The sequence below is a fragment of the Nerophis lumbriciformis genome, linkage group LG12 (genome assembly GCF_033978685.3).
Source record: "Nerophis lumbriciformis linkage group LG12, RoL_Nlum_v2.1, whole genome shotgun sequence".
In the NCBI taxonomy this organism is placed as follows: domain Eukaryota; kingdom Metazoa; phylum Chordata; class Actinopteri; order Syngnathiformes; family Syngnathidae; genus Nerophis; species Nerophis lumbriciformis.
In genome coordinates this window covers 9708511-9736052 of record NC_084559.2, presented here as the reverse complement: position 1 = coordinate 9736052, position 27542 = coordinate 9708511, and the positions used below count along the sequence as shown (strand labels likewise).

General features: G+C 35.4%; 1 protein-coding gene across 2 annotated transcripts in view; it reads left to right on the top strand.

The window, feature by feature from the left end:
* Window positions 1-27542, top strand: part of piwil2 (piwi-like RNA-mediated gene silencing 2) — a 71521-nt gene that overhangs the window by 15516 nt on the left and 28463 nt on the right. For both annotated transcript variants that reach the window (XM_061985884.2, XM_061985883.2), the window contains 11 exons: window positions 3843-3953; window positions 5473-5590; window positions 10213-10337; window positions 10408-10488; window positions 10565-10678; window positions 12224-12412; window positions 12567-12651; window positions 17814-17906; window positions 21330-21470; window positions 21570-21683; window positions 26694-26882. In XM_061985884.2, the coding sequence (XP_061841868.2) occupies window positions 3843-3953; window positions 5473-5590; window positions 10213-10337; window positions 10408-10488; window positions 10565-10678; window positions 12224-12412; window positions 12567-12651; window positions 17814-17906; window positions 21330-21470; window positions 21570-21683; window positions 26694-26882 (1360 nt within the window). The remainder of the gene's footprint in view (window positions 1-3842; window positions 3954-5472; window positions 5591-10212; window positions 10338-10407; window positions 10489-10564; window positions 10679-12223; window positions 12413-12566; window positions 12652-17813; window positions 17907-21329; window positions 21471-21569; window positions 21684-26693; window positions 26883-27542) is intronic.

Here is a 27542-nt window from a genome sequence, read left to right as displayed (position 1 = left end):
TAAAAAATACGGTTTTTCATTAATTTAAAAAAAAAAAATTTTTTTAAGTTTTATTCACGAAATCGCGTAACAACAATGACAATCGACACTGCTTCCCGTAACTTCCTATCGAGCCATTCCGAATGCCATGCGCGAGGCTATTTATAGCACCGCTGCCAAGCACGAGGCACCTGTTGCCATTGTTTCCAAACGAGCGAACGATCATGGAATCAGCCGGAGAAAAATCGCATACGAGTCTTAAACCGAAAAGAAAACTGCAGTCATTCCGTGAAGAATATTCAAAAGCCTATCCGGGAATAATTATCCGTTCCAAAAAGGGTGAAAACTACGCGAATTGCACCTTGTGCAAACAAGATTTTTCGATCGGACACGGAGGAATTAGCGATGTAAAAGACCACGTTGGGACAAAAAAACACAAGTCTAATGCCGTTGCTAAATTTGGATTTTAGCCACAAAAAGGTAATGACACCAATGTTATCTATTGGAATTGTTTAGTACTGTTATACTGTTAAAAGTGTTTATACTATTTATGCTTTCAAGTCCAAGTTGAAGAAATCTTGTTAAATGTTGACAGCATAACTACCAAAATACAGAAGTATGTCCTTAATATTTTTGCAGTGCTATTTCTGTTGAAAAGTTCAAATGATTACATTAGAGATGTGATGTGCCACTTTTCAAGTGTCTGATGGCTTCAATTAATTTTCATGAATTTTTCATATTTTGAATTCTTTTGAAAGGCTTACAAAAAAACTACATTTGAATTGTAATTCCATGCTATTGACAGGACTATTAATTTTAATGAAGTTAGCTTACCATGTTTACAGTATGATAATTGTGATAGAAATGTGAATTTTAGGCACAGAATATTTTTTACAATTGAACAAGGCAGTAGATTATACAAGCTTGGACAGAAAGTTAATAATGACACCAAATTTTTTTTTAATGGAATTGTTTAGTACTGTTTTACCATTTGTTTACTGTAAAAAGTGTTTATACTGTTTATACTTTCAATTAACAAATTGAAGTCTTGTGAAAGGTTGACATGATAACTGGCATTGACTGTCAAAATAATTTCAAACTATTGAAGTTAGCTTACAGAATAAACATGTCAATCAACCCATATGATTTTTGCTGTAATATTTTTGTTTTGAAAAGTCACTGTGACTGATAGAAAAGTGATGGTTTTAGCAACATTTTAACCTGTCTGAATGCTAATAATCATTTTGCGTCGGGGGGGCGAAGCCTGAACCCCCCACCAGGACTTTGTCCTGGACCTACCGGGGCCTGCGGCCCCTGGACCCTGGCTACTAGGTTTTTCTGATTTCAAAAGTTGGCAGGTATGCAAAGTGTTCCCAAACGGGAGATCTTAAAGAGACAGGAGGGTCTTCCAGCTCTGGCTTTTACATGTTGTTCTAGCCCGGTCGCTGCTAGCATGCCGTGTGTTGTGCCTCGATGTGCATTGTTTACACAACGTGCGGTACGCTACTTAATACACCTGCGAACTGAAACCCCCGTACAGAAACGGTTCAATAGAAATACACGTACCATTACACCCCTATTATCACTATATCAATGATTAAATGCTTTATAACTCCACAAGAAATTTGCGCCGCACATGCACTTTTTTGCGCTTTATGCACTTAAACATGCAAAACGGTTTCCTTTGCTCGTTAGTGTGCACTGGTTTTAGAAATAATGTACACTTCACTGCACATGTCATACATCACCATGTTATAATCCTACGAGTGTTGGGTTTCAGCAGCAAAGGCGTGCATACGTGCTTTCAACACTTAAAAAAAAAGATTCATATTGTTCCCAGGGCTCTGTGTAAGTGCAGGCTGGTTTTAAAGATAATGTACATGTCATTGTACATCTGGTATGTCAAAATAAACATAACACAGGTGTAATGCCACCAAGTCAGCTGTTGCTGCTCTTTCCAGGCTTCTGATTGGACAAAATGTGCATGACAGCGAGTGTATCCGTTTGTGTGTAGACATAGACAGTTTTGGAACTATACTTGTGTGGTTGGACTTCGTTTTAACCTTGGATATGCATTTTTAGGGCCCGCATGGCCCATTGTATAAGGACTCCCAAAGGGAGTCCTTATGCAATGGGACATAAGGACCTATTGAATTTGTAAGGTTTTATTATTATTATTCTTCCGCAACTTTGCGCTGTAATTTGACCCCCTTAGCATGCTTCAAAACTCACCAAATTTTACACACACATCAGTAATATACGGCAAAACTTTTTATCAAAAAACCAAACCCCAAAACTCAAAATTGCGCTCTAGCGCCCCCTAGAAAGAAAACTGCTTATAACTCCCAGTACGAATGTTGTAGAGACATGAAACAAAAACCTCTATGTAGGTCTTACTTAGACCTACTTTTCATTAATTAATTTCCTCGGGCAAAAATCAATAGGAAGTTGGCAATTCCCCCTTCAAGACAAAAAAGTACTAAAAACAGTAACTTTTGCCTCTTTGAGCTGTATTTTCACCCTCTTAACATGCTTCAAAACTCACCAAACTGAACACACACATCAGGACTAGCAAAAATTGCGATCTAATAAAAAAAACTAACACCAAATCTCAAAATTGCGCTCTAGCGCAATTTTTGAATAAAACGCAGAAAAAACTGCTCCTCGGAAGAAAAAAATGACAAAACTGCCTGTAACTCCCACTGGGAAGGTCAGAGAGACATGAAACAAAAACCTCTATGTAGGTCTCACTTAGACCTACATTTCATATATTGACAACCCCCAGCAAAAATCAACAGGAAGTTTGCAATTTCCCCTTCAAAACAAATTTTTTGTAAAAACCGGTCACCTTCCTTCAAAAACTATCTCCTCTGAGCGCGTTTGTCGTTTCGGCTTCAAACTAACACAGGAGAGAGATTAAACCCTTGTGTATAAAATAACAGAACAGCGTTTTAATACCTGCTCCGGTTTTGATTTTATGACCCTTCAAAGAACCGCTGCGCTGATGCTGCTGCGCTGCTGTTTTTTTAAGATGGCTGCTTAAAAGCAGGAAGCACCAACGTGCCCACACAATGCAGACAAGGTAGGTACACTAGACAAAAGTCTTGGGACACTTCAGACTAAAAGTAGACAAAAGTATTGGGACACTTGGGACTAAAACTTGACAAAAGTATTGGGACACTTAGGACTAACACCTGCCAAATACGCGGGCCCGACTAATGCTGCTTGCAGCTTTAATTTAAACTTGAGTTTGTGTGGACATGGCCTAAGAAAACGTTAATGTATGTCATGTAAACACTGTAATAACGTCTGTTTAGACAGTCCAGCGATTGTAAGAATTTTCACTTAAAAAATGGTTTACCGCTCACTGTTGTTGTAATATTTTTAAGACTGTTAAACGTAGGGCTGCAACTAACAACTAATTTGATAATCGATTAATCTGTCGATTATTACTTCGGTTAATCGATTAATAATCGGATAAAAGAGACAAAATACATTTCTATCCTTTCCAGTATTTTATTGGAAAAAAACAGAATACTGGCACCATACTTATTTTGATTATTGTTTCTCAGCTGTTTGTAAATGTTGCAGTTTATAAATAAAGGTTTATAAAAGTAAAAAATAAAGTAGCCTCTGCGCATAGCATAGATCCAACGAATCGATGACTAAATTAATCGCCAACTATTTTTATAATCGATTTAATCGATTAGTTGTTGCAGCCCTAGTTAAATGTAATGGGATGGGCAATCTGGTTGGTAATGTTATGGTTTACCTAGAATGCTAATTTAGAAAATGTTTGTAAAACCTCCTCCCTTGCTGTTAATATCAAGATGATGTTGCTGTGTGTATATTTTCTTGGATAGTACACCGCTCAACAAGGCCGGATCCAAAGGAAATCCTGTAACAATTGGCTCCAATTACATTTCCATTCACTGCAAGAACAAAGCTATCTATCAGTACCATGTGACATTTACGTAAGTTTCATTTACTATTGACTTATTCTTTGTATATGGACATATTTTTATACTTTAGCATACCGTATTTTCCGCACCATAAGCCGCCCCGTGTTATAAGCCGCGCCTTCAATGAACGGCATATTTCAAAACTTTGTCCACCTATAAGCCGCCCCGTGTTATAAGCCGCATCTAACTGCGCTACAGGGAATGTCAAAAAAACAGTCAGATAGGTCAGTTAAACTTTAATAATATATTAAAAACCAGCGTTCTAACAACTCTGTTCACTCCCAAAATGTACGGTAATGTGCAAATGTGCAATCACAAACATAGTAAAATTCAAAATAGTGCAGAGCAATAACATCAATAACTTAATGTTGCTCGAACGTTAATGTCACAACACACAAAATAAACATAACGCTCACTTTCTGAAGTTATTCTTCATTCATAAATCCCTCGAATTCTTCTCCTTCGGTGTCCGAATTAAAAAGTTGGGCGAATACGGGATCCAAAATGGCCGGCTCCGTCTCGTCGAAGTCATTGCCTTCCGGAAAGCTCGGACCACAGTTGTGACCGAAATATCCGCCCAGGCATTTACGATCCACTGGCAGATGTTGGCGTATGTCGTCCGGCGCTGTCTCCCTGTCTTAGTGAAGGTGTGTTCGCCTTCGGTCATCTATTGTTCCCACGCCGTTCGCAGTCGTGCTTTAAATGCCCTGTTGACACCAATATCGAGCGGTTGGAGTTCTTTGGTTAATCCACCCGGAATGACGGCGAGTGTTGTATTTGTGTGCTTCACTTGTTTTTTGACACCATCTGTGATGTGGGCGCGCATGGAGTCGTATATCAACATGGAACACACAAAGGAAATTAAACGTAATACCCGCGCGCTTCTTCTTCTACGGGGGCGGGTGGTTGCTTACCGTAGAAGAAGAAGCGCTTCCTCTTCTACGGGGGCGGGTGCTTACCTTGGCAGTTGCTTACCATAGAAGAAGAAGCGCTTCCTCTTCTACGGGGAAAAACGATGGCGGCTGTTTACCGTAGTTGCGAGACCGAAACTTTATGAAAATAAATATTTATATTAATCCATATATAAGGCGCACCGGGTTATAAGCCGCACTGTCAGCTTTTGTGAAAATTTGTGGTTTTTAGGTGCGGCTTATAGTGCGGAAAATACGGTGCATTAAAAAATGACTAAAAATGTTGTTTGTGTACTCTTAATATTAGAATATGTTCTATGTTTTACTGTTTATATTTTTGCTGCCCTATGACCACTCTGTGAATCCACTTAAGGGTTATTTTGTCAACACTGTGTTGTTAATGACTCATGAAAATATAGTTAGTTTTTTTAGTATCTCCACTAGCTGTCGGACGTGTCCATCAAATGGATTATACATTCTTTGTATTTGTACATGGAAGAAAAAAGTTAAAAAAGAACTACATGGTTGTTATAGGACACTAATGATATGTACTGAATATATGATTGCATCTAATAAAATGTGAGTAAAAATGTCTTTTCCACACAAAAAAAAACCAACAGACCAAATATTGAATCCATGTCGATGCGTTTTGGCATGATGAAAGATCACCAATCGACCATCGGAGCTGTCATGGCATTTGATGGCTCAATACTCTACCTTCCTCTGAAACTCAAGGATGTAAGTATTATACAAACATTTTTACACAAGTGGTCATATATTTTTATACACATACAATTTATGAAAAAGTTGGAGTAGCCACTAAACACAGATGTAAAAGACGGAGTCATTGCGACATTACTACTTGTTTTAAGGAAGCAACTAGCGTGACGTCAGCTTTTAACCGCCAGCTCTATTTCATGACTAATAGTAAAATGGCCAAGATTCACCAGCCACAATAACAGCAGTAATGAATTTAAAACGGAAGATTAACTAACTAGATGCAATTTATCCTTAAGGCGATGCTTAAAATGGGAATAGAGCAGTTACGAGACAATTCAACATTAATGAATGTTACGGAAGTGGAGGAAGCAAGAAGATGAACTGCGCAAAGTAAAGAAGACCACACAGTTTCCGAGGGAACGAAGAGACATGGCCACAGTTGGAGGACAAAATTGAACAGAGAGCTGCAGGTAGAAGCGTCTATTTGAATGAAGGAAACAGCGCTCGCACAGGACGTGAATATTAATAACTTTCTAGGCGGTCCTTCTTGGTGCTTTTATTTTATGAAGAGATGTAATCTGTCCATCCGCACATTAACTACCGTCTTCATACCTGCCAACTACTACGGTTTTCCCGTAATTAGTACGGTTTTCATCAACCTATTCCGGGTTACGGTTGCAGTGATAAAAAATACGGTTTTTCATTAATTTAAAAAAAAAAGGGTGAAAACTACGCGAATTGCACCTTGTGCAGACAAGATTTTTCGATCGGACACGGAGGAATTAGCGATGTAAAAGACCACCTTGGGACAAAAAAACACAAGTCTAATGCCGTTGCTAGCGATACAAGTGGAAAACTTTCAACGTTTTTCGTCGCCCAAACAGATTCTTTGGATGTGATAAATGTCGAAGTTTTATTTACGGAGGCAATAATTGAGCATGGACTTCCAATCGCACTGGCTGATCACATGGGACAGTTAAATGTTTGTAATGCAACCTTTAAAAATCATTACGCGGTGATCGCGGTCCCAAAAATAAACTTTTCTTGCATGATAATGTCCAGAAAAACTCAATTTATATTACTATAGAGTCCTTTTAACGAATGAGTTTGATGGTTTATCACAAACCTTAAATGAAAGAAGTCCTTTGTTCTCCTGCAACATGCATGCGCTTTGGCCTTGCTTCGTGTTTGGTGCGCAATCCTGTCGGCTGTATTTCACAGCACGTCTTTGACAACTTGAAGTGGCATAAAACATTTAAAACAAAGGGGTTATAGGAACAATCACTTTCAGTGTTTTATGCCACTTCAAGTAAACTTATCATAAAGTTACCATATCATTTTTGCAGTATGATCAATCTGATAGAATAAATTTGGATTTTAGCCACAAAAAGGTAATGACACCAATGTTATCTATTGGAATTGTTTAGTACTGTTATACTGTTAAAAGTGTTTATACTATTTATGCTTTCAAGTCCAAGTTGAAGAAATCTTGTTAAATGTTGACAGCATAACTACCAAAATACAGAAGTATGTCCTTAATATTTTTGCAGTGCTATTTCTGTTGAAAAGTTAAAATGATTACATTAGAGATGTGATGTGCCACTTTTCAAGTGTCTGATGGCTTAAATTAATTTTCATTAATTTTTCATATTTTGAATTCTTTTGAAAGGCTTACAAAAAAACTACATTTGAATCGTAATTCCATGCTATTGACAGGACTATTAATTTTAATGAAGTTAGCTTACCATGTTTACAGTATGATAATTGTGATAGAAATGTGAATTTTAGGCACAGAATATTTTTTACAATTGAACAAGGCAGTAGATTATACAAGCTTGGACAGAAAGTTAATGACACCAATTTTTTTTTTTATGGAATTGTTTAGTACTGTTTTACCATTTGTTTACTGTAAAAAGTGTTTATACTGTTTATACTTTCAATTAACAAATTGAAGTCTTGTGAAAGGTTGACAGGATAACTGGCATTAACTGTCAAAATAATTTCAAACTATTGAAGTTAGCTTACAGAATAAACATGTCAATCAACCCATATGATTTTTGCTGTAATATTTTTGTTTTGAAAAGTCACTGTGACTGATAGAAAAGTGATGGTTTTAGCAACATTTTAACCTGTCTGAATGCTAATAATCATTTTGCGTCGGGGGGGCGAAGGAACCCCCCACCAGGACTTTGTCCTGGACCTACCGGGCCCTGGACCCTGGCTACTAGGTTTTTCTGATTTCAAAAGTTGGCAGGTATGCTTTTACTGTAGTTCTCAGTTGCCAGGCTTATGGCCAGAAACTTCCACCCATGGTCATTTTCAAGAGGAAGACTTTGCCAAAAGAAATGTTTCCAGTCGGTGTCCTCATCAAAGTTAATCTGAAGGGCTGCAAGGGAGAAAAAAAAAAGATGAATGAGTGGCTGAAAGAAATTTACATCAAGAGATGGCCAAGTGAAGCAAACTAATTCGGAGCATGCTATCATTCCGGGTGGATTAACTAAAGAATTCCAGCCGCTAGATATTGGTGTCAACAGGGCGATCAAAGTTGAGCTATATGCCAATGTATCGTGGATGCCTGGGCTAAAGTATCAGTCAACTGTGGTTCGAGTTTTCCCAAAGCCCGGAATCATCACTGAATTGGCAGGTAACAGCACTGACAATGACGAGAGGGATCCGGACATGCTGGATGCCATAATCACTTAATTGTTCAACTCGGACACTGAAGATGAAGAATTTGTGGACAAAGAATGAACTGAAAAACTGAGTATTGTGTTGAATTGTACGTGTTTACAACTGAACAATTTTGAGAGTTATTGTGAAAAAGCCAACTGTTTTTTCTCGAGTTGTTGTGAACACGTTTAATACAGTTTGACTTACTGACTTATCTGACTGTTTTGTTTCGCTTAATGTGCCTTATAGTCCGGTGTGCCTTATACAAACCCTGTTTCCATATGAGTTGGGAAATAGTGTTAGATGTAAATATAAATGGAATACAATGATTTGCAAATCCTTTTCAAGCCATATTCAGTTGAATATGCTACAAAGACAACATATTTGATGTTCAAACTGATAAACTTTTTTTTTTTGTGCAAATAATAATTAACTTTAGAATTTGATGCCAGCAACACATGACAAAGAAGTTGGGAAAGGTGGCAATAAATACTGATAAAGTTGAGGAATGCTCATCAAACACTTATTTGGAACATCCCACAGGTGTGCAGGCTAATTGGGAACAGGTGGGTGCCATGATTGGGTATAAAAACAGCTTCCCAAAAAATGCTCAGTCTTTCACAAGAAAGGATGGGGCGAGGTACACCTCTTTGTCCACAACTGCGTGAGCAAATAGTCAAACAGTTTAAGAACAACGTTTCTCAAAAGTTTAGGGATTTCAACATCTACGGTCCATATCATCATCAAAAGGTTCAGAGAATCTGGAGAAATAACTCCACGTAAGCGGCATGGCCGGAAACCAACATTGAATGACCGTGACCTTCCATCCCTCAGACGGCATTGTATCAAAAACCGATATCAATCTCTAAAGGATATCACCACATGGGCTCAGGAACACTTCAGAAAACCACTGTCACTAAATACAGTTGGTCGCTACATCTGTAAGTGCAAGTTAAAGCTCTACTATGCAAAGCGAAAGCCATTTATCAACAACATCAAGAAACGCCGCCAGCTTCTCTGGGCCCGAGATCATCTAAGATGGACTCATGAAAAGTGTTCTGTGGTCTGACGAGTCCACATTTCAAATTGTTTTTGGAAATATTCGACATCCTGTCATCCGGACCAAAGGGGAAGCGAACCATCCGGACTGTTATCGACGCAAAGTTGAAAAGCCAGCATGTGTGATGGTATGGGGGTGCATTAGTGCCCAAGGCATGGGTAACTTACACATCTGTGAAGGCACCATTAATGCTGAAAGGTACATACAGGTTTTGGAACAACATATGCTGCCATCTAAGCGCCCCTGCTTATTTCAGCAAGACAATGGCAAGCCACATTCAGCACGTGTTACAACAGCGTGGCTTCGTAAAAAAAGAGTGCGGGTACTTTCCTGGCCCGTCTGCAGTCCAGACCTGTCTCCCATCGAAAATGTGTGGCGCATTATGAAGCGTAAAATACGACAGCGGAGACCCCGGACTGTTGAACGACTGAAGCTCTACATAAAACAAGAATGGGAAAGAATTCCACTTTCAAAGCTTCAACAATTAGTTTCATCAGTTCCCAATCATTTATTGAGTGTTGTTAAAAGAAAAGGTGATGTAACACAGTGGTGAACATGCCCTTTCACAACTACTTTGGCACGTGTTGCAGCCATGAAATTCTAAGTTAATTATTATTTGCAAAAAAAAAATAAAGTTTATGAGTTTGAACATCAAATATGTTGTCTTTGTAGTGCATTCAATTGAATATGGGTTGAAAAGGATTTGCAAATCATTGTATTCTGTTTATATTTACATCTAACACAATTTCCCAACTCATGTGGAAACGGGGTTTGTATTTATTCTCTTGAAAATCACATTGTAGTCTTTAACATGACTGACACAGGTTCCAAATAGTGTTGTTTGTTTTTTCATGTTCTGTTAGAAAATCTATGATAATGTACTTAAATGTACCATTTGGTTAATGCACAGGAGGTGGTTCTCAAGAGTGTCAGACGAACTGACAATGAGGAAATCCAAATTAAAATTCAGATGACAAAGATTTTGCCACCCAACTCTGATCTATGCATTCCTCTCTACAATGTTGTTCTCAGGAGGTAAGTAAGCTTTTGCATTCTGACTTTTGAAATTTACAGGTACATTTATTTGTTCTTTTTTTCTCACAAGGGTCATGAAAATACTTGGACTGAAGCTAGTAGGGAGGAATCATTATGATCCAGAAAGTGCTGTACTTCTTGGAAAACATCGGTCAGTAGCATTTTGATCGGTCATCGGGGAGTACTGTTCAAATTAAATGTATTATTCTGAGTCAATCTTTGTGTAGCCTGCAGGTGTGGCCAGGCTATTCAACAAGTATCAAACAAACAGATGGAGGCCTGCATCTGTGTGTGGATGTGTCTCACAAAGTCTTGCGTAATGACTCTGTGCTGAATGTCATGTAAGTTAAAACTGCGTTAATAGCACCAAGCACTTAACAAAAAATTTAGAATGTGAGTCAAACGATTTGTTTATTTAAATTAATTAATGCTTATGACAAAACTAACAAGTCAAGTAGTATTGTTTCATCATCTGAAGTCTGTCAAATCATACTTTGGCCACCGATTTTTTAACAGGTATTGTTTAAGTACAGCTTACATATTAAAATGGATCAATGGCAACTTATTCAAATCAAATCAAATCAACTTTATTTATAGAGCACATTTAAAATTTACCACAGGGGTAGCCAAAGTGCTGTACAATGAACAGGTTAAAAGATAAAACGAGTACCGAGCAAACACAACACAACACAAACAGAACACGATAAAAAAATAAATAATTAAAATAGAATTAATAAAAACATAAAAACAGGATCACAGCAGGTGTATTATGGGGCGCCATTAGGTCATTTATGGTTAGATAGGAGATCCCAATTTCTAACCTGCCCTTTACTAGCCAAATTCTTACTTTAAAAGTATTACTATATGCACTACTTTAACAGCTTGGCGGGGATTTTTGAAAATAATTGTGTCCTTGCTCTCTTCCTGACAATTCACGCTATTTGGAATAATCCTGAATTTCTGCTGTACAAAAAAACATTGAAATTTCCAACATTGTATAAAAGGGAATCAGATGCCTTGGAAGATATCGTCAATGGGAACAGTTTTATCTCTTTAAAGACTTAATAACACAGTATGCAATAAGTCTTAACCAATTCCTGGAATATATACTGTCACGTTCAAACACTTAGGACATCTATTAAACAAGACAAAAGGCAAGGAATCAAACAGAGACAGAATTCAATTTGGACTCAATATTGAGGAGAGACATGGCCACTGCACTCTCTGTACAGTCCTGCACCACGCTCTGACGAAGAAGGTTTTCGTCTCCTCATTTATTCAGATGTTCAATGTTCACGCACCAACACATGTCACAGCAGGAATGGGAAGTATGTAAAACAGTCATTGTTTTTCGGTTGCTTTGAAGTCCAAGAAGAGGATGTCTCGGGCTTGGGCTCTTCCTGGATCCAGCTGGGGCAGGTGTTGGAGGACAATGGATAACCCCTCCCGTCTCCTGACCACGGCAACTTCAAGAGGGCAGCGGGTCGTAAATAGCGTTGACCTCGGTTACCAAATAGTTGGAAGAGAGTTTGTGAAATACTTCAGAGAGAGTTCGTTTAACACTTCAAAGAGAGTTCCTCTGGAAGTTGAGCAGATCCTGCCATCTGTCCGTGTTGAAATCACAGTGGCGTTTCACGAGCCTTCTTCCTCTTGTTAGGCCTCGAAAGACAGCATTCATAATACAACGTTTCTTTTGTGATAACTTACAAACAATTATTCCAACATATACAAATCAAATCTTTATAGCTGAACAGGGACAAAAAAAGTATATCAAGCGCAAAATAGGTTTTAGGGATTATAGCCTATATTCATTGAGTGTTTACAAAGTCACATGCATACACACATTTTTTTAATCTGATACACATTGGAGACTTTCTTTTTCCCAGGAACATTCTATACCAACAAAGCAAAGAGAAATTCAGAGATGAATGTACCAAGGAACTCGTTGGTAGCATCATCATCACCCGATACAACAACCGCACCTATCGCATTGATGCCATCGAGTGGGACAAGTCGCCCAAAGACACCTTCACCCTGATGAATGGCACAAAAACTACATTTGTGGACTACTACAGGTACTCTCTTTGAAGTGGTCAAAATTGAGCAGAAAACATTTATGTTGTAGAGGTTTCTAAAAATGTGTTAAATATTATTCTCAATACTTTTTTTTTTTAAATTAGATTTACTGTTTTTAACTTTGAAGTAATATATTTTGTGAATGAACCACAGCAAGAATTATGGGATTACTATCAAAGAGATGGACCAACCTCTTCTCATGCATCATCCAAAGGAGCGGTCTAAACCAGGCGGAAAGGTTATTTTTCAGTCTATTTGCTGTGGTACAACACTCTCTTCACAATATGGAACATCATACTCTTATGGATTGCCTTTCCTTTTATCATGTACTTTTTTGAAACAAAGAAAAACATCTGTAAAACATGTGTATTTTAAGCAGAAGATTAAAGGTGCCATATGTAGTAATGTGGCCAGAAATGGTACTGCAATCATGGTCAAAATTCTGTAGTCCCCTCCCACTCTCCATGACAGAGGTTGCCAGATACGAATCCGAATCCTACTCCAAGGAACTTCAAATGGCAATCAATGAGTCCTACGCTGTAGGTTCCTCTTGTTTAGGCTTCTTGCAAGATGGTTTACTAAGTAATTATGCCACATTTTACTGATGTCCATTAGCCAAATGTATTTGTAAAGTTTCGCAGCAATATTTTCGTCGGCAGTCGGGACAGACTGTTGGCATTACCCTGATAAAATGTCTAGTTTGACCGCACAGAATCGAAATATTTATAAATAATATATAATTATATATCGCATAGGTCTACTTTGATGGCAAGTCAAGACCAACAGTAAAATTACCGCCACATTTTGTTCAGCATAACTCCATGTTGCATCTAGCCTGACGCACTGCATTCATCTTTCAGTGCAGAGTGCCATTCTATGAGCCAACCCACGTTACGCATAAATCATATAGCCTACTACCATGTCAATACACAAAGTAGAAAAGCATTACATTTAATGCATTATATTGTGCCAAGCAAACACCACCCTATATGTGCCTGATGCACATACAGTACCAGTAACCGCAATTAGCCGTGCTAATGTTGGAACGCTTTTCCTCAGCATATCTGCTTAATGAGAACAAAATAGGCACGACACTACCCATTAGAGATGCACGGATAGGCAATTATTTCATCCGCAACCGCATCACAAAAGTCGTCAACCATCCGCCATCCACCCGAACGAACATTTTATCAAAACCACATCCGCCAGTTGTTATATATCTAATATAGACGATGCAAGGCATTAGTGAGGTTAGAAAGCTTTTGCCTGTTAAAGAAAGGAGACTGATCCAATGCAGCAGAGACATTCAATGCGTGCCACGCATTAATATATCTTGGCCACGCATTAGTGGCTAAGATATATTAATGCGTGATAATATTATTTATCATTATTATAATATTATTGTCATTTCCATTAAGAAAGTGTTGACTATTGTTGCCAATGCCCTCAGATCAGGAGTGCGTTCCTCACACTTTGTGTGCGCAGTTCCAGCAAGCAGAACGAGGCTTTTAAGAAGTTAGTCAAATAGGGACGAGGGCGGGGTGCGCAGTGAACAATTTCGCGACAAAGATGAACCTTTATTGATTGATCTGCAGCCATGACAAAATATCAGACAATCTCCATTGTCAACGACAGGCAGAAAAATAAAAATAAACACATAGCCTGTGTTGTAGGCATAGGCTCATACGTTTTTAAGTTGAAATAAAAAAAAAAAAAAAAAATGTGCCTCATAAGCCTTAGGCTGTCAAACACGCGGACAAACTTAAATGATACAATAACATATGTATGTCATCTCTATTTAAACAAAAATAAATTCAATAAATAATAATAACAAATTACCTGCAACTTATTGGCCAAGGCAAATAGCTGAAGGGGGGAAATCAAACCCATCAGACTGCACTTTATCATCAAACTTGAATTATAATGAAAATAGACGGTCGCGACAAACAAAGCAGGCTAAATATCCTTACATTGTCCCCAATCAGAGATGCGCTTCACTTGAAAGCGAGGCCAAATAATTATCCACACATAGTAGTATATCTCGAATAGAAAAAAACACAATAAACAACGCAATTGCCTTAATTCCTTTGCATTGTAGTGCGCCCAAACAACACGTAACCATCAAAATTATTCAGCTGACCGAACTCAATATAGGTTAGACATGGGCTTATTTGGTATAGCCTATAGGTAACGTAGACTAATTCGTTTAACATATCCAACCGTATGTCTACTTACTTTTTTTTTTTGTTAGCACTATGCAGGAATAAAATGGCATCTACAATGCCAGGATTCATGCGAGAGCGCCTGGCCTCTAAAATGCGCCCTGCTGCGCTGAAGGAGCGCTCACTTGCGGCACTTGTTGCTGGGACGCGGTGCCTGATGAATTGGCCTTTTTCAAAGAGTGCTGCTCGTTTTTCGTATGTGGGTAACAACATTTAACTATGTATATATATTTCCGAATTGGTTCAACCGCCAACCGCCCGCATCTATTTAAAATCTATTTTTACCCGCCCGACCCGCGGTTTATCCGCGGACTCCGCGGTTGTGTCCGCAAACCGCGCATCTCTACTACCCATATCCACATAGGTTTTATTTGTCCAAAATATACTTTTCCATGTCACTTGGAATACACGTCGACATACAGGCTAATGTTAGCCTTTATGTCGATGTGTCATTGACCGGGTTAGCATGCTAAGCATTCGTTGCGCGAACATACTAGCTTTATTACACGAGATCAGTGGTTCTTAACCTGGGTTGGATGGAACCCTAGGGGTTTGGTGAGTCGGGCTCAGGGGTTCGGCGGAGGTCAAAACACACCCAACTCATCGTGTAAATACAAACTTCTCCCTATCAGCGTGTTACGAATACGGCAACAGCTGACTGATTTGCAGGTGTGTAATTTGTTGTGTGTTTATGCACTGTGTTGGTTTCGTTGTTTGAACAAGGTGATGTTCATGCACGCTTCATTTTATGCACCAGTAAAAAAACATGGTACATACCTGCCAACTACTCCGGTTTTCCCGTAATTAGTACGGTTTTCATCAACCTATTCCGGGTTACGGTTGCAGTGATAAAAAATACGGTTTTTCATTAATTAAAAACATTTTTTTTTTTTAAACAATGACAATCGACACTGCTATTTATAGCACCGCTGCCAAGCACGAGGCACCTGTTGCCCATTGTTTCCAAACGAGCGAACGATCATGGAATCAGCCGGAGAAAAATCGCAAACGAGTCTTAAACCGAAAAGAAAACTGCAGTCATTCCGTGAAGAATATTCAAAAGCCTATCCGGGAATAATTATCCGTTCCAAAAAGGGTGAAAACTACGCGAATTGCACCTTGTGCAGACAAGATTTTTCGATCGGACACGGAGGAATTAGCGATGTAAAAGACCACGTTGGGACAAAAAAACACAAGTCTAATGCCGTTGCTAAATTTGGATTTTAGTCGCAAAAAGGTAATGACACCAATGTTATCTATTGGAATTGTTTAGTACTGTTATACTGTTAAAAGTGTTTATACTATTTATGCTTTCAAGTCCAAGTTGAAGAAATCTTGTTAAATGTTGACAGCATAACTACCAAAATACAGAAGTATGTCCTTAATATTTTTGCAGTGCTATTTCTGTTGAAAAGTTCAAATGATTACATTAGAGATGTGATGTGCCACTTTTCAAGTGTCTGATGGCTTCAATTAATTTTCATTAATTTTTCATATTTTGAATTCTTTTGAAAGGCTTACAAAAAAACTACATTTGAATTGTAATTCCATGCTATTGACAGGACTATTATTTTTAATGAAGTTAGTTTACCATGTTTACAGTATGATAATTGTGATAGAAATGTGAATTTTAGGCACAGAATATTTTTTTACAATTGAACAAGGCAGTAGATTATACAAGCTTGGACAGAAAGTTAATAATGACACCAATTTTTTTTTTTAATGGAATTGTTTAGTACTGTTTTACCATTTGTTTACTGTAAAAAGTGTTTATACTGTTTATACTTTCAATGAACAAATTGAAGTCTTGTGAAAGGTTGACAGGATAACTGGCATTAACTGTCAAAATAATTTCAAACTATTGAAGTTAGCTTACAGAATAAACATGTCAATCAACCCATATGATTTTTGCTGTAATATTTTTGTTTTGAAAAGTCACTGTGACTGATAGAAAAGTGATGGTTTTAGCAACATTTTAACCTGTCTGAATGCTAATAATCATTTTGCGTCGGGGGGCGAAGCCCTGAACCCTCCACCAGGACTTTGTCCTGGACCTACCGGGGCCTGCGGCCCTTGGACCCTGGCTACTAGGTTTTTCTGATTTCAAAAGTTGGCAGGTATGCACCAGTAAAAAAACATGGTAACACTTTAGTATGGGGAACATATTCATCATTAATTAATTGCTTATTAACATGCAAATTAGTAACATAATGGCTCTTAGCTAATCATTAAGTACTTATTAATGCCTTATTCGGCATGGCCTTATTATAACCCTAACCCCCTAACCCTAACCAAATAACTCTAAATAAAGTCTTTGTTACTTAGAATGTTCCCCTAGTGTCCAAAAAACTCTAAATTAAGTCTTTTTTTACTTAGAATATGTTCCCCCTACTAAGTGTTACCAAAAACATATAACTTTGTCTTGAATTTGAAAATTTATATTTTTATTTTTCACTAAAGAAGGGTTCGGTGAATGAACCACTGCACGAGATCAGAGACTGTATTGGACAATATAGTTTACATACGAAAAGTCAATTTCCATTTATTACAATCATGAATAAGAACCACTGCACGAGATCAGAGACTGTATTGGACAATATAGTTTACATACGAAAAGTCAATTTCCATTTATTACAATTAATTAAAAAAAACGTAAATGCCTGACTTACTTATCAAAGAGGAAATTGGCAAGTTTCATGTCAGATGAAAAAAATCTTCTCCGCCTTCAATCATCTCCATCTTTAAAAGGCATCCCCGATACAAATCCTCGTTTTGTTCCTGGCTTTGTCATGAATAAGTTGAGAATCGTAACGTAGCCTTTTAGATACACTAAGGTCTGACATGTTTAGTAACTTTCCCAGTGGCAGTAGCTCGACGAAGAGGGCGGTGCGTAACTGGCAACCTGGATGTGACACACTCAGACTTTTTCATTGGTCAAACGGTAGAGGACGGGCATCAAAATGAAAACAATATTTTGGGGCTGTAAATCTAATTTTAAAATGAGACTATCCCAACTGAACTACTGTTATCAGTTATAAAGGTCTTCGAAAATAACATGATTTATTAATGCCTTTTGACATATCATGGCCATTTAATGATGAAATCCTTACATATGGCACCTTTAACATTGCCTTTTTATTGTCAGATGTAATAATTTAACAAAAGTTATTAATTGCAGCAAGTCATTACTGGAGAGATCCTCATAGTCCCAGAGCTTTCCTACATGACCGGGATCCCAGAAAATATGAGGAAAGATTTCAGAGTGATGAAGGTAAATTTGATCAGTTTGTTTTTTAAGAATGAACACATTCTAATTCAATTGCTGCAATACAAATATTTTGTATGTATACAATTTTTATTTATATATCACATTTCTTTTAGTTTATGTGCTATTAGCAACAAGTGGTAACAGTTGTTTTTGGCATCCAAAGTGAAAGTAAACCCTGTGAGGCTTTTTCCTCAAATGTTATGTTTTGTGCTCGCTACAATTATAATACATCTTTAAAGGTGATGATTCTGAACTACATTTAAAATACTTCCTTGTGGTCTAGATAATATTTATTGCATATGCTTTGTTCACAGTCACATTTTTAACCTGTTTTTGTTTTGGTGGGAGGTTTTTATTGTAGTTTTTTTATGTATGTCTGCAAGCTGTTGCTGTGTGGAGTTGTTCCCAGATTGCAAACGAAACCACCAGCTCCAAAATGTTCAGTTTGTCTTTTAAAAGTGTACATTGTTAAACGTCATCGCTATTTCTTCCAGACACGATCGAAAATAAACTTCTTAAACAGTATATAGATTCACTCGGTCACAATATCACCGTTTTTTTTCGGACTATAAGTGGCAGTTTTTTTTCATAGTTTCATAGTACTTATGTGTGAAATTATTAACACATTACCGTAAAATATGAAATAATAATAATATTTAGCTCATTCACGTAAGTGTTTGAATTGGGGGATAAATCACCAAAAATTATTCCCGGGCGCGGCCACCGCTGCTGCTCACTGCTCCTGCTCACAGCTCCCCTCACCTACCAGGGGGTGATCAAGGGTTATGGGTCAAATGCAGAAAATAATTTCGCCACACCTAGTGTGTGTGACAATCATTGCTACTTTAACTTTAACGTAAGAGACTAGACCAGGGGTCGGCAACCTTTACCAGTCAAAGAGCCATTTTGACCAGTTTCACAAATTAAAGATAACAATGGGAGCCACAAAAAAATTTTGAAATTTAAAATGAAATAACACTGCATAAAAAGTTGTTTTTTTTGACTTTGTGCTATGTATAGACCAGGGGTCTCAGACACGCTGCCCATACCTCAATATGGAAATTGAATGCTGGTGCGGCACGCGGGTTTAATATGAATGGCGCTTCTCAGCGTCATGCGTGCCGTGATGGTACAGCATATAGCATCCGCTACAACCAGCGTGCCTGATCAGCCACACCTTGTATGGGGCTTCCGCTTGCTGAAGTAGGTGACAGCAAGGCATACTTGGTCAACAACCACACAGGTTACACTGACGGTGTCGGTATAAAAAAAAAAACTTTAACACTCTTACTAATAATGCGTCACACTGTGAACCCACACTAAACAAGAATGACAAACACATTTCGGGAGAACATCTGCACCGTAACACAACATAAACACAACAGGACAAATACCCAGAATCCCATGCAGCCCTAACTCTTCCGGGCTACATTATACACCCCCGCTACCAAACTCCGCCCACCTCAACCGACGCACAGAGGGGGGGGGGGTTGATGTGTGAGGGAGCTGGGGTGGGGGCGGGGTTTGGTGGTAGCAGGGGTGTATAATGTAGCCTGGAAGAGTCAGGGCTGCATGGGATTCTAGGTATTTATTCTGTTGTGTTTATGTTGTGTTAAGGTGCAGATGTTCTCTCGAAATGTGTTTGTCATTCTTGTTTGGTTTTGGTTCAAAGTGTGGTGCATTATTAGTAAGAGTGTTAAAGTTGTTTTATATGGTCACCGTCAGTGTAACCTGTGTGGCTGTTGACCAAGTATGCCTTGCTGTCTCTTGCGTGTGCAAGCAGAAGATGCATATATCAAGAGGCTGGGCTGGCACGCTGTTAATACAGATTGTAGAGTGTGCTAAATACTGTACTATCATGATACGCCCTTATTATTATTGCAAGGGTGAAAATCGGAGAATATTAATCCTGAGAGTTTTCTGCGAGAGGCACTGAAATCCGGAAGTCTCCCGGGAAAATCGGGGGGGGGGTCGGCAAGTATGCAGCTGAGCCGCATCAGAGTGATCAAAGAGCCGCATGCGGCTACGGAGCCGCGGGTTGCCGACCCCTGGACTAGACGTATAAGATTTCATGGGATTTAGCGATTAGGAGTGACAGATTGTTTGGTAAACGTATAGCATGTTCTATATGTTATAGTTATTTGAATGACTCTTACCATAATATGTTACGTGAACATACCAGTTGGTTATTTATGCCTCATATAACGTACACTTATTCAGCCTGTTGTTCACTATTCTTGATTTATTTTAAATTGCCTTTCAAATGTCTATTCTTGGTGTTGGCTTTTATCAAATACATTTCCCCCAAAAAATGCGACTTATACTCCAGTGCGACTTATATATGTTTTTTTTCCTTCTTTATTATGCATTTTCGGCCGATGCAGCTTATACTCCGGAGCGACTCATACTCCGAAAAATACGGTACTTCGTTTATATTTTTATTTAATTTTTTATTTTGAGAGCTTTGAATATTTTGTATCAGGGGTGTCCAAACTTTTTGTAAAATATCATCATTAATAATTAATGTCAAAAGTTCATCGTTTTCACATTGCATGACATCTTTTTGCTCTTTTTTTCTTACATTTTTACGGGTTTTTCCCCAGCAATATAGTGTGGGAGTTTTCCTGTAGGACTTATACTCCAGTGCGACTTATATATGTTTTTTCCCTCCTTTTATTGTGCATTTTTGGCCGGTGCGACTTATACTCCGGAGCGACTTATACTCCGAAAAATACGGTAGATAAACCTGCATTCTCTCCGGTTGATAGACTCCAAACTCCGCTTTTTTTTTTTTTTTTAAACTGCTTTTACAGCATAATGTCATTGCATGTTGCACACCGATGTAACTATGCACATGCCAAGGCTATGTGAAAATAATACTATATCGTATCTTTTCCATGAAGTTTCCTCAAACCAAGTCATAATGTTGCAATCCTTTTTCTTTCGAAGTTCAGCTGCTAATCCAGTATCATGATGGCCCAGATGTCGTGGACAAACACAGAAGTAAAAAGTATATTTTAGTATTTATTTAACTGACATTGAGCAGGCGCGAGGGCATGAGCGAGAAGGATTATCGTAAAGTTGCAACGGCAGCAGCCTCGGATGTGGGCTCGGCAGAGGGAGAAGAGGCTTTTTGACATAATGTCCAACTATGCACACATAACATTGTCCATCAATTTGTGACGTCACTGACTCCCCACTGTTAAAAAAAAAAAAATACACCAAAATCCCAAAGGTATAGAGGCAAGCTGTGTGCAAGCTCACACCCAAATGCATGACCCTTATGATTTGACACATTGGCATTGTTTAACATGTACATTGTAGAAACATTTATCATAGGTCCCCTTTAAGCATGTACCAGATTACATCTGCATTCTTACAAATCCACTTGTTTGACGTGCATTTCTTAATGTGTGTATATTTTAGGACCTGACCATGCACATCAAAGTAAATGGTGAGCAGCACACTCAATTGATAAAGCAACTTCTGAAGAACATGAGCACCAACCCTGACAGTCTGAAGGAAGTCACCCAATGGGGCTTGGAATTTGTCTCAGAAATTCTTCTGGTAAGGCCATATTTCATCTTATTCTGCATTAATACACATAGCAAGCAGTCAAGGCCAGCTTGTTTAAGTTTAATTTAATTAGTTGGTTTTCTGTTTTAGGTGAAAGGTAGAACTCTTCCCCTTGAAACAATCTGTGTTCAGACTTCATCATTTACCACTGGTGCTGATGGGTCTTGGTCCAGAGACGTCGTCAGGCTAGCCTCCATCAGCTCTGTAAGTAACAGGCTTCGCATTATTGTTCAGTTCAGTTCCGTTTCAGTTTATTTGGAACATGCATACGATACAATGTAATGCATCACACAATTCCAGTTGTTTCATTACAGCACGTCCGAAAAGGAGTAGGAAGAAGCAGAGCCTATATAATCCTACCCCTTTTCATACCATAGTAATTTTATCCAATTTCCTTGTTCTCTGTAACAGAACAGTGAACAAATAAATAATATACCATAGTAAGCATACAAATATTAAATACATAAATAAATTGTGTCTCAATAAAAAAGGAGGGAAACTGCCAATTAGGGCTGCAACAAAGGATTATTTTGATAGTCAACGATTATCGTAACGATTAGTCAACTAATCAGATAATAAAACGTACACATTTAATGGCTCTAATTTTTCCAAAAACTTGTAAATGCAGCTTAAGTTATTTTGATTGTAAGAGAGGAGATTCTATAGAGAAATCTCGTTCGTTGGTTGACCTTTTTGATTACCTTGGTTGCCATTTTATCACAGGAAAGATTAGCCTCTAGAATGGAACCTGGGTAGGTGACCTCATCTTTCCTGGTGATAACAATGTCACCCACTTTTATAGTGAAGTCATTGACTTTCTTAAGGTTGATGTGGGACCCAAATAGGATGGATTCCTATTGGTTGAGTTTTTGGTACATCACTTGTTAATAGTGCGCAAATATTAGGCTATATATATCAATTCATACTGTAACGACCAGCTGGTGATGATGTTTTATGTTTGAGTGGTTTGAATTTGATGCCAGTTTTTCCCATGTTTGCAAACACATCGTCTGTGCCTGAAAGGTGATTGACAGAGAATGAGTGAAGTGGTGGTGTGTGTTTGGGGAAGCGCAGACTCAGAGATTTTTTTTCTCAATGTGAAAAATGATTTTCAAGGTAAAAAATGATTTTCAAGGTAAAAAAAAAAATTTCAAGGTAAAAAAATGTTTTCAATGTAAAAAATTATTTTCAAGGTTAAAAATGATTTTCAAGGTAAAAAATGATTTTCTAGGTAAAAAAAAAATTTAAGTTAAAAAAAATTTTCAAGGTAAAATCTTTTTTTCAAGGTAAAAAATGATTTTCAAGGTAAAAAAAAATTTCAAGGTAAACATTTTTTTTCAATGTAAAAAATGATTTTCAAGGTAAAAAATGATTTTCAAGGTAAAAAAAATGTTTCAAGGTAAAAAAAAATTTTCAAGGTAAAAAATGATTTTCAAGGTAAAAAATGATTTTCAAGGTAAAAAAGAATTTTCAAGGTAAAAATTTTTTTTCAATGTAAAAAATGATTTTCAAGGTTAAAAATGATTTTCAAGGTAAAAAAATGATTTTCTAAGTAAAAAAAAATGTAAGTTAAAAAACATTTTCAAGGTAAAAATTTTTTTTCAAGGTTAAAAAACATTTTCAAGGTAAAAAATTTTTTTCAAGGTTAAAAATGATTTTCAAGGTAAAAAATGATTTTCAAGGTAAAAAATGATTTTCAAGGTAAAAAATGATTTTCAAGGTAAAAAATGATTTTCAAGGTAAAAAAAAATGTTTCAAGGTAAAAAAAAATTTCACGGTAAAAAATGATTTTCAAGGTAAAAAATGATTTTCAAGGTAAAAAAATTTTCAAGGTAAAATTTTTTTTTCAAGGTTAAAAATGATTTTCAAGGTAAAAAAAAAATTTCAAAGGAAAAAAATTTTTTCAATGTAAAAAATGATTTTCAAGGTAAAAAATGATTTTCAAGGTAAAAAAAATGTTGCAAGGTAAAAAAAAAAATTTTCAAGGTAAAAAATGATTTTCAAGGTAAAAAAAAAAATTCAAAGGAAAAACATTTTTTCAATGTAAAAAATGATTTTCAAGGTAAAAAAAAAAATTCAAAGGAAAAACATTTTTTCAATGTAAAAAATGATTTTCAAGGTAAAAAATGATTTTCAAGGTAAAAAATGATTTTCAAGGTAAAAAATGATTTTCAAGGTAAAAAAAATGTTGCAAGGTAAAAAAAAAATTTCAAGGTAAAAAATTATTTTCAAGGTAAAAAAAAAAATTTCAAAGGAAAATTTTTTTTTCAATGTAAAAAATGATTTTCAAGGTAAAAAATTATTTTCAAGGTAAAAAAAATGTTGCAAGGTAAAAAAAAAATTTTCAAGGTAAAAAATGATTTTCAAGGTAAAAAATACATTCTAGGTAAAACAATTTTTTAAGGTAAAAACATTTTTCAAGGTAACATTTTTTTTTCAAGGTTAAAAAAGATTTTCAAGGTAAAAAAAAATTTTCAAGGTAAAAAATTTTTTTTCAAGGTAAAAAATGATTTTCAAGGTAAAAAATGATTTTCAAGGTAAAAAATGATTTTCAAGGTAAAAAAACTTTTTCAAGGTAAATTTTTTTTTTCAAGGTTAAAAATGATTTTCTAGGGTAAAAAAAATGTAAGGTAAAAAAAATGTTCAAGGTAAAATGTTTTTTTCAAGGTTAAAATGATTTTCAAGGTAAAAAAAAATTTTCAAGGTAAAATTTTTTTTTTCAAGGTTAAAATTTATTTTCAAGGTAAAAAAACGATTTTCAAGGTAAAAAATGATTTTCAAGGTAAAAAAAATGTTTCAAGGTGAAATTTTGTTTTCAAGGTTAAAAATGATTTTCAAGGTAAAAAATGATTTTCAAGGTAAACATTTTTTTTCAAGGTTAAAAAATGATTTAAGGTAAAAAAAAATTTAAGGTAAAAAAAAATGTTCAAGGTAAAAGAAAATTTTCAAGGTAAAAAATGATTTTCAAGGTGAAAAATGATTTTCAAGGTAAAAAAAAAATTTCAAGGTAAAAAATGATTTTCAAGGTAAAGAACATTTTCAAGGTAAATTTTTTTTTCAAACTTAAAAATGATTTTCAAGGTAAAAAATGATTTTCAAGGTAAAAAAAAATTTCAAGGTAAAAAAAATGTTATGGGTAAAAAAAAAATTTTCAAGGTTAAATTTTGTTTTCAAGGTAAAAAATGATTTTCAAGGTAAAAAAAGATTTTCAAGGTGAAAAATGATTTTCTAGGTAAAAAAAATTTTTAAGGTAAAAAAAAATTTTCAAGGTAATTTTTTTTCAAGGTTAAAAATGATTTTCAAGGTAAAAAATAAATTCTAGGTAAAACAATTTTTTAAGGTAAAAACATTTTTCAAGGTAACATTTTTTTTTCAAGGTTAAAAAAGATTTTCAAGGTAAAAAAAAATTTTCAAGGTAAAAAATTTTTTTTCAAGGTAAAAAATGATTTTCAAGGTAAAAAATGATTTTCAAGGTAAAAAATTATTTTCAAGGTAAAAAAACTTTCAAGGTAAATTTTTTTTTTTCAAGGTTAAAAATGATTTTCAAGGTAAAAAATGATTTTCTAGGGTAAAAAAAATGTAAGGTAAAAAAAATGTTCAAGGTAAAATGTTTTTTTCAAGGTTAAAATGATTTTCAAGGTAAAAAAAAATTTTCAAGGTAAAATTTTTTTTTTCAAGGTTAAAATTTATTTTCATGGTAAAAAAACGATTTTCAAGGTAAAAAATGATTTTCAAGGTAAAAAAAAATGTTTCAAGGTGAAATTTTGTTTTCAAGGTTAAAAATGATTTTCAAGGTAAAAAATGATTTTCAAGGTAAACATTTTTTTTCAAGGTTAAAAAATGATTTAAGGTAAAAAAAAAATTTAAGGTAAAAAAAAATGTTCAAGGTAAAAGAAAATTTTCAAGGTAAAAAATGATTTTCAAGGTGAAAAATGATTTTCAAGGTAAAAAAAATTTTTCAAGGTAAAAAATGATTTTCAAGGTAAAGAAAATTTTCAAGGTAAATTTTTTTTTCAAACTTAAAAATGATTTTCAAGGTAAAAAATGATTTTCAAGGTAAAAAAAAATTTCAAGGTAAAAAAAATGTTATGGGTAAAAAAAAAATTTTCAAGGTTAAATTTTGTTTTCAAGGTAAAAAATGATTTTCAAGGTAAAAAATGATTTTCAAGGTGAAAAATGATTTTCTAGGTAAAAAAAATTTTTAAGGTAAAAAAAAATTTTCAAGGTAATTTTTTTTTTTCAAGGTTAAAAATGATTTTTAAGGAAAAAATGATTTTCAAGGAAAAAATGATTTTCAAGGTAAAAATGATTTTCTAGGTAAAAATTATTTTTAAGGTAAAAAAAATTTTTCAAGGTAAAATTTTTTTTCAAGGTTAAAAATGATTTTCAAGGTAAAAAATGATTTTCAAGGTAAACATTTTTTTCAATGTAAAAAATGATTTTCAAGGTAAAACAATTTTTTCAAGGTAAAAAGAAATTTAATGATAAAAAAAAATTTTCAAGGTAAAAAATTTTTTTCAATGTAAAAAATGATTTTCAAGGTAAAAAATTATTTTCAAGGTTAAAAAAAATGTTTAAAGGTAAAAAAAATTTTTCAATGTAAAAAATGATTTTCAGGGTAAAAAATGATTTTCAAGGTAAACAAAATTTTTCAAGGTAAAAATTTTTTTTCTATGTAAAAAATGATTTTCAAGGTTAAAAATGATTTTCAAGGTAAAAAAAAATGTTTAAAGGTAAAAAATGTTTTCAAGATTAAAAATGATTTTCTAGGTAAAAAAATGATTTAAGGTAAAAAAAAAAATTCTAGGTAAAAAATAATTTTTCAAGGTGAAATTATTTTTTCAAGGTTAATAATGATTTTCAAGGTAAAAAAATGTTTTCAATGTAAAAAATGATTTTCAAGGTAAAAAAAAATTTTGAAGATAAATTTTTTTTTCAAGGTTAAAAATGATTTTCAAGGTGAAAAATGGTTTTCAAGGTAAAAAAAATTTTTAAGGTAAAAAAAAATTTTCAAGGTAAAATTTTTTTACATTCAATTACTTTAAGGGGAAACCCTGTGTGTCTTGAGGGGGCCTGTATGTACCTTTGTTTCTATGTCAGACTTCATGAGTTCAACATGGAAGTCAGTATTCCACAACCATAGGTTAAAAGTTGTCATTTGTTCATTTCTTTTTTTTTGTATTGATTTTTTTTCTCATTTATCATTCTTTTAAGATACCGCTGAAAATGTGGGCCATCTTCTACCCTCGTCGCTGTGCAGAACAGGCTGAAGAGTTGATTTTGACCTTCAACAAGGTGGGTGGACCTCTTGGGGTGCGAGTGGATCGTCCAATGTGTGTGGAGCTGAGGGATGATCGTACAGAAACCTACGTCAAAAGCATCCACTCCCAGCTCAGTAGTGAGGTAAGACACTTCAAGAAATTAGTAAGTAACAGGATTGTAAAAACAATTCCTCTCAATGCTATGCCAGTTTTAAAAGTATTTCCTAACTTTTGAGTTAGTTTTACAATTGCTACAACAACCAATAAAATAGCTTTACTATTTATTTGAACAATTAAGACCAAAATTAAGATTAGCAATACGATTACTATATTGTTAAAATTTGCCTAAACAGTATCAATAATACCAAGTTTTATTTTGAATACCAAAATACCGTCAAAGTCCGATTTTTGTGTAAGTGCATTTTGATTTGTGAACAATTTAATTGGTCCCCCATAATCTGTTTTCATTTGAATTTAATTTTTTTTGATGTGACGGGGCCGAATTTATTGGCGGCATGTGAAGCTTGTGAACCTGGAAAAATCCATAAGTCAGTAGCAGCGTTGTTTAAAGCACAGGGCTCAAAGCATGGGGAAAAATCAGTTTATAGTCCAGAAATTACAATAAATATTGCAACCCTATACATGTTTACTTTGCATTTGCCGTTTGCTTTCTAAGCCACAGCATTGACGGCCGTCCATTTTGCTTCTTGTATATTTGGATGATAACAATCAGAACACTGTTAGTTCTGAACTACAAACCCCGTTTCCATATGAGTTGGGAAATTGTGTTAGATGTAAATAT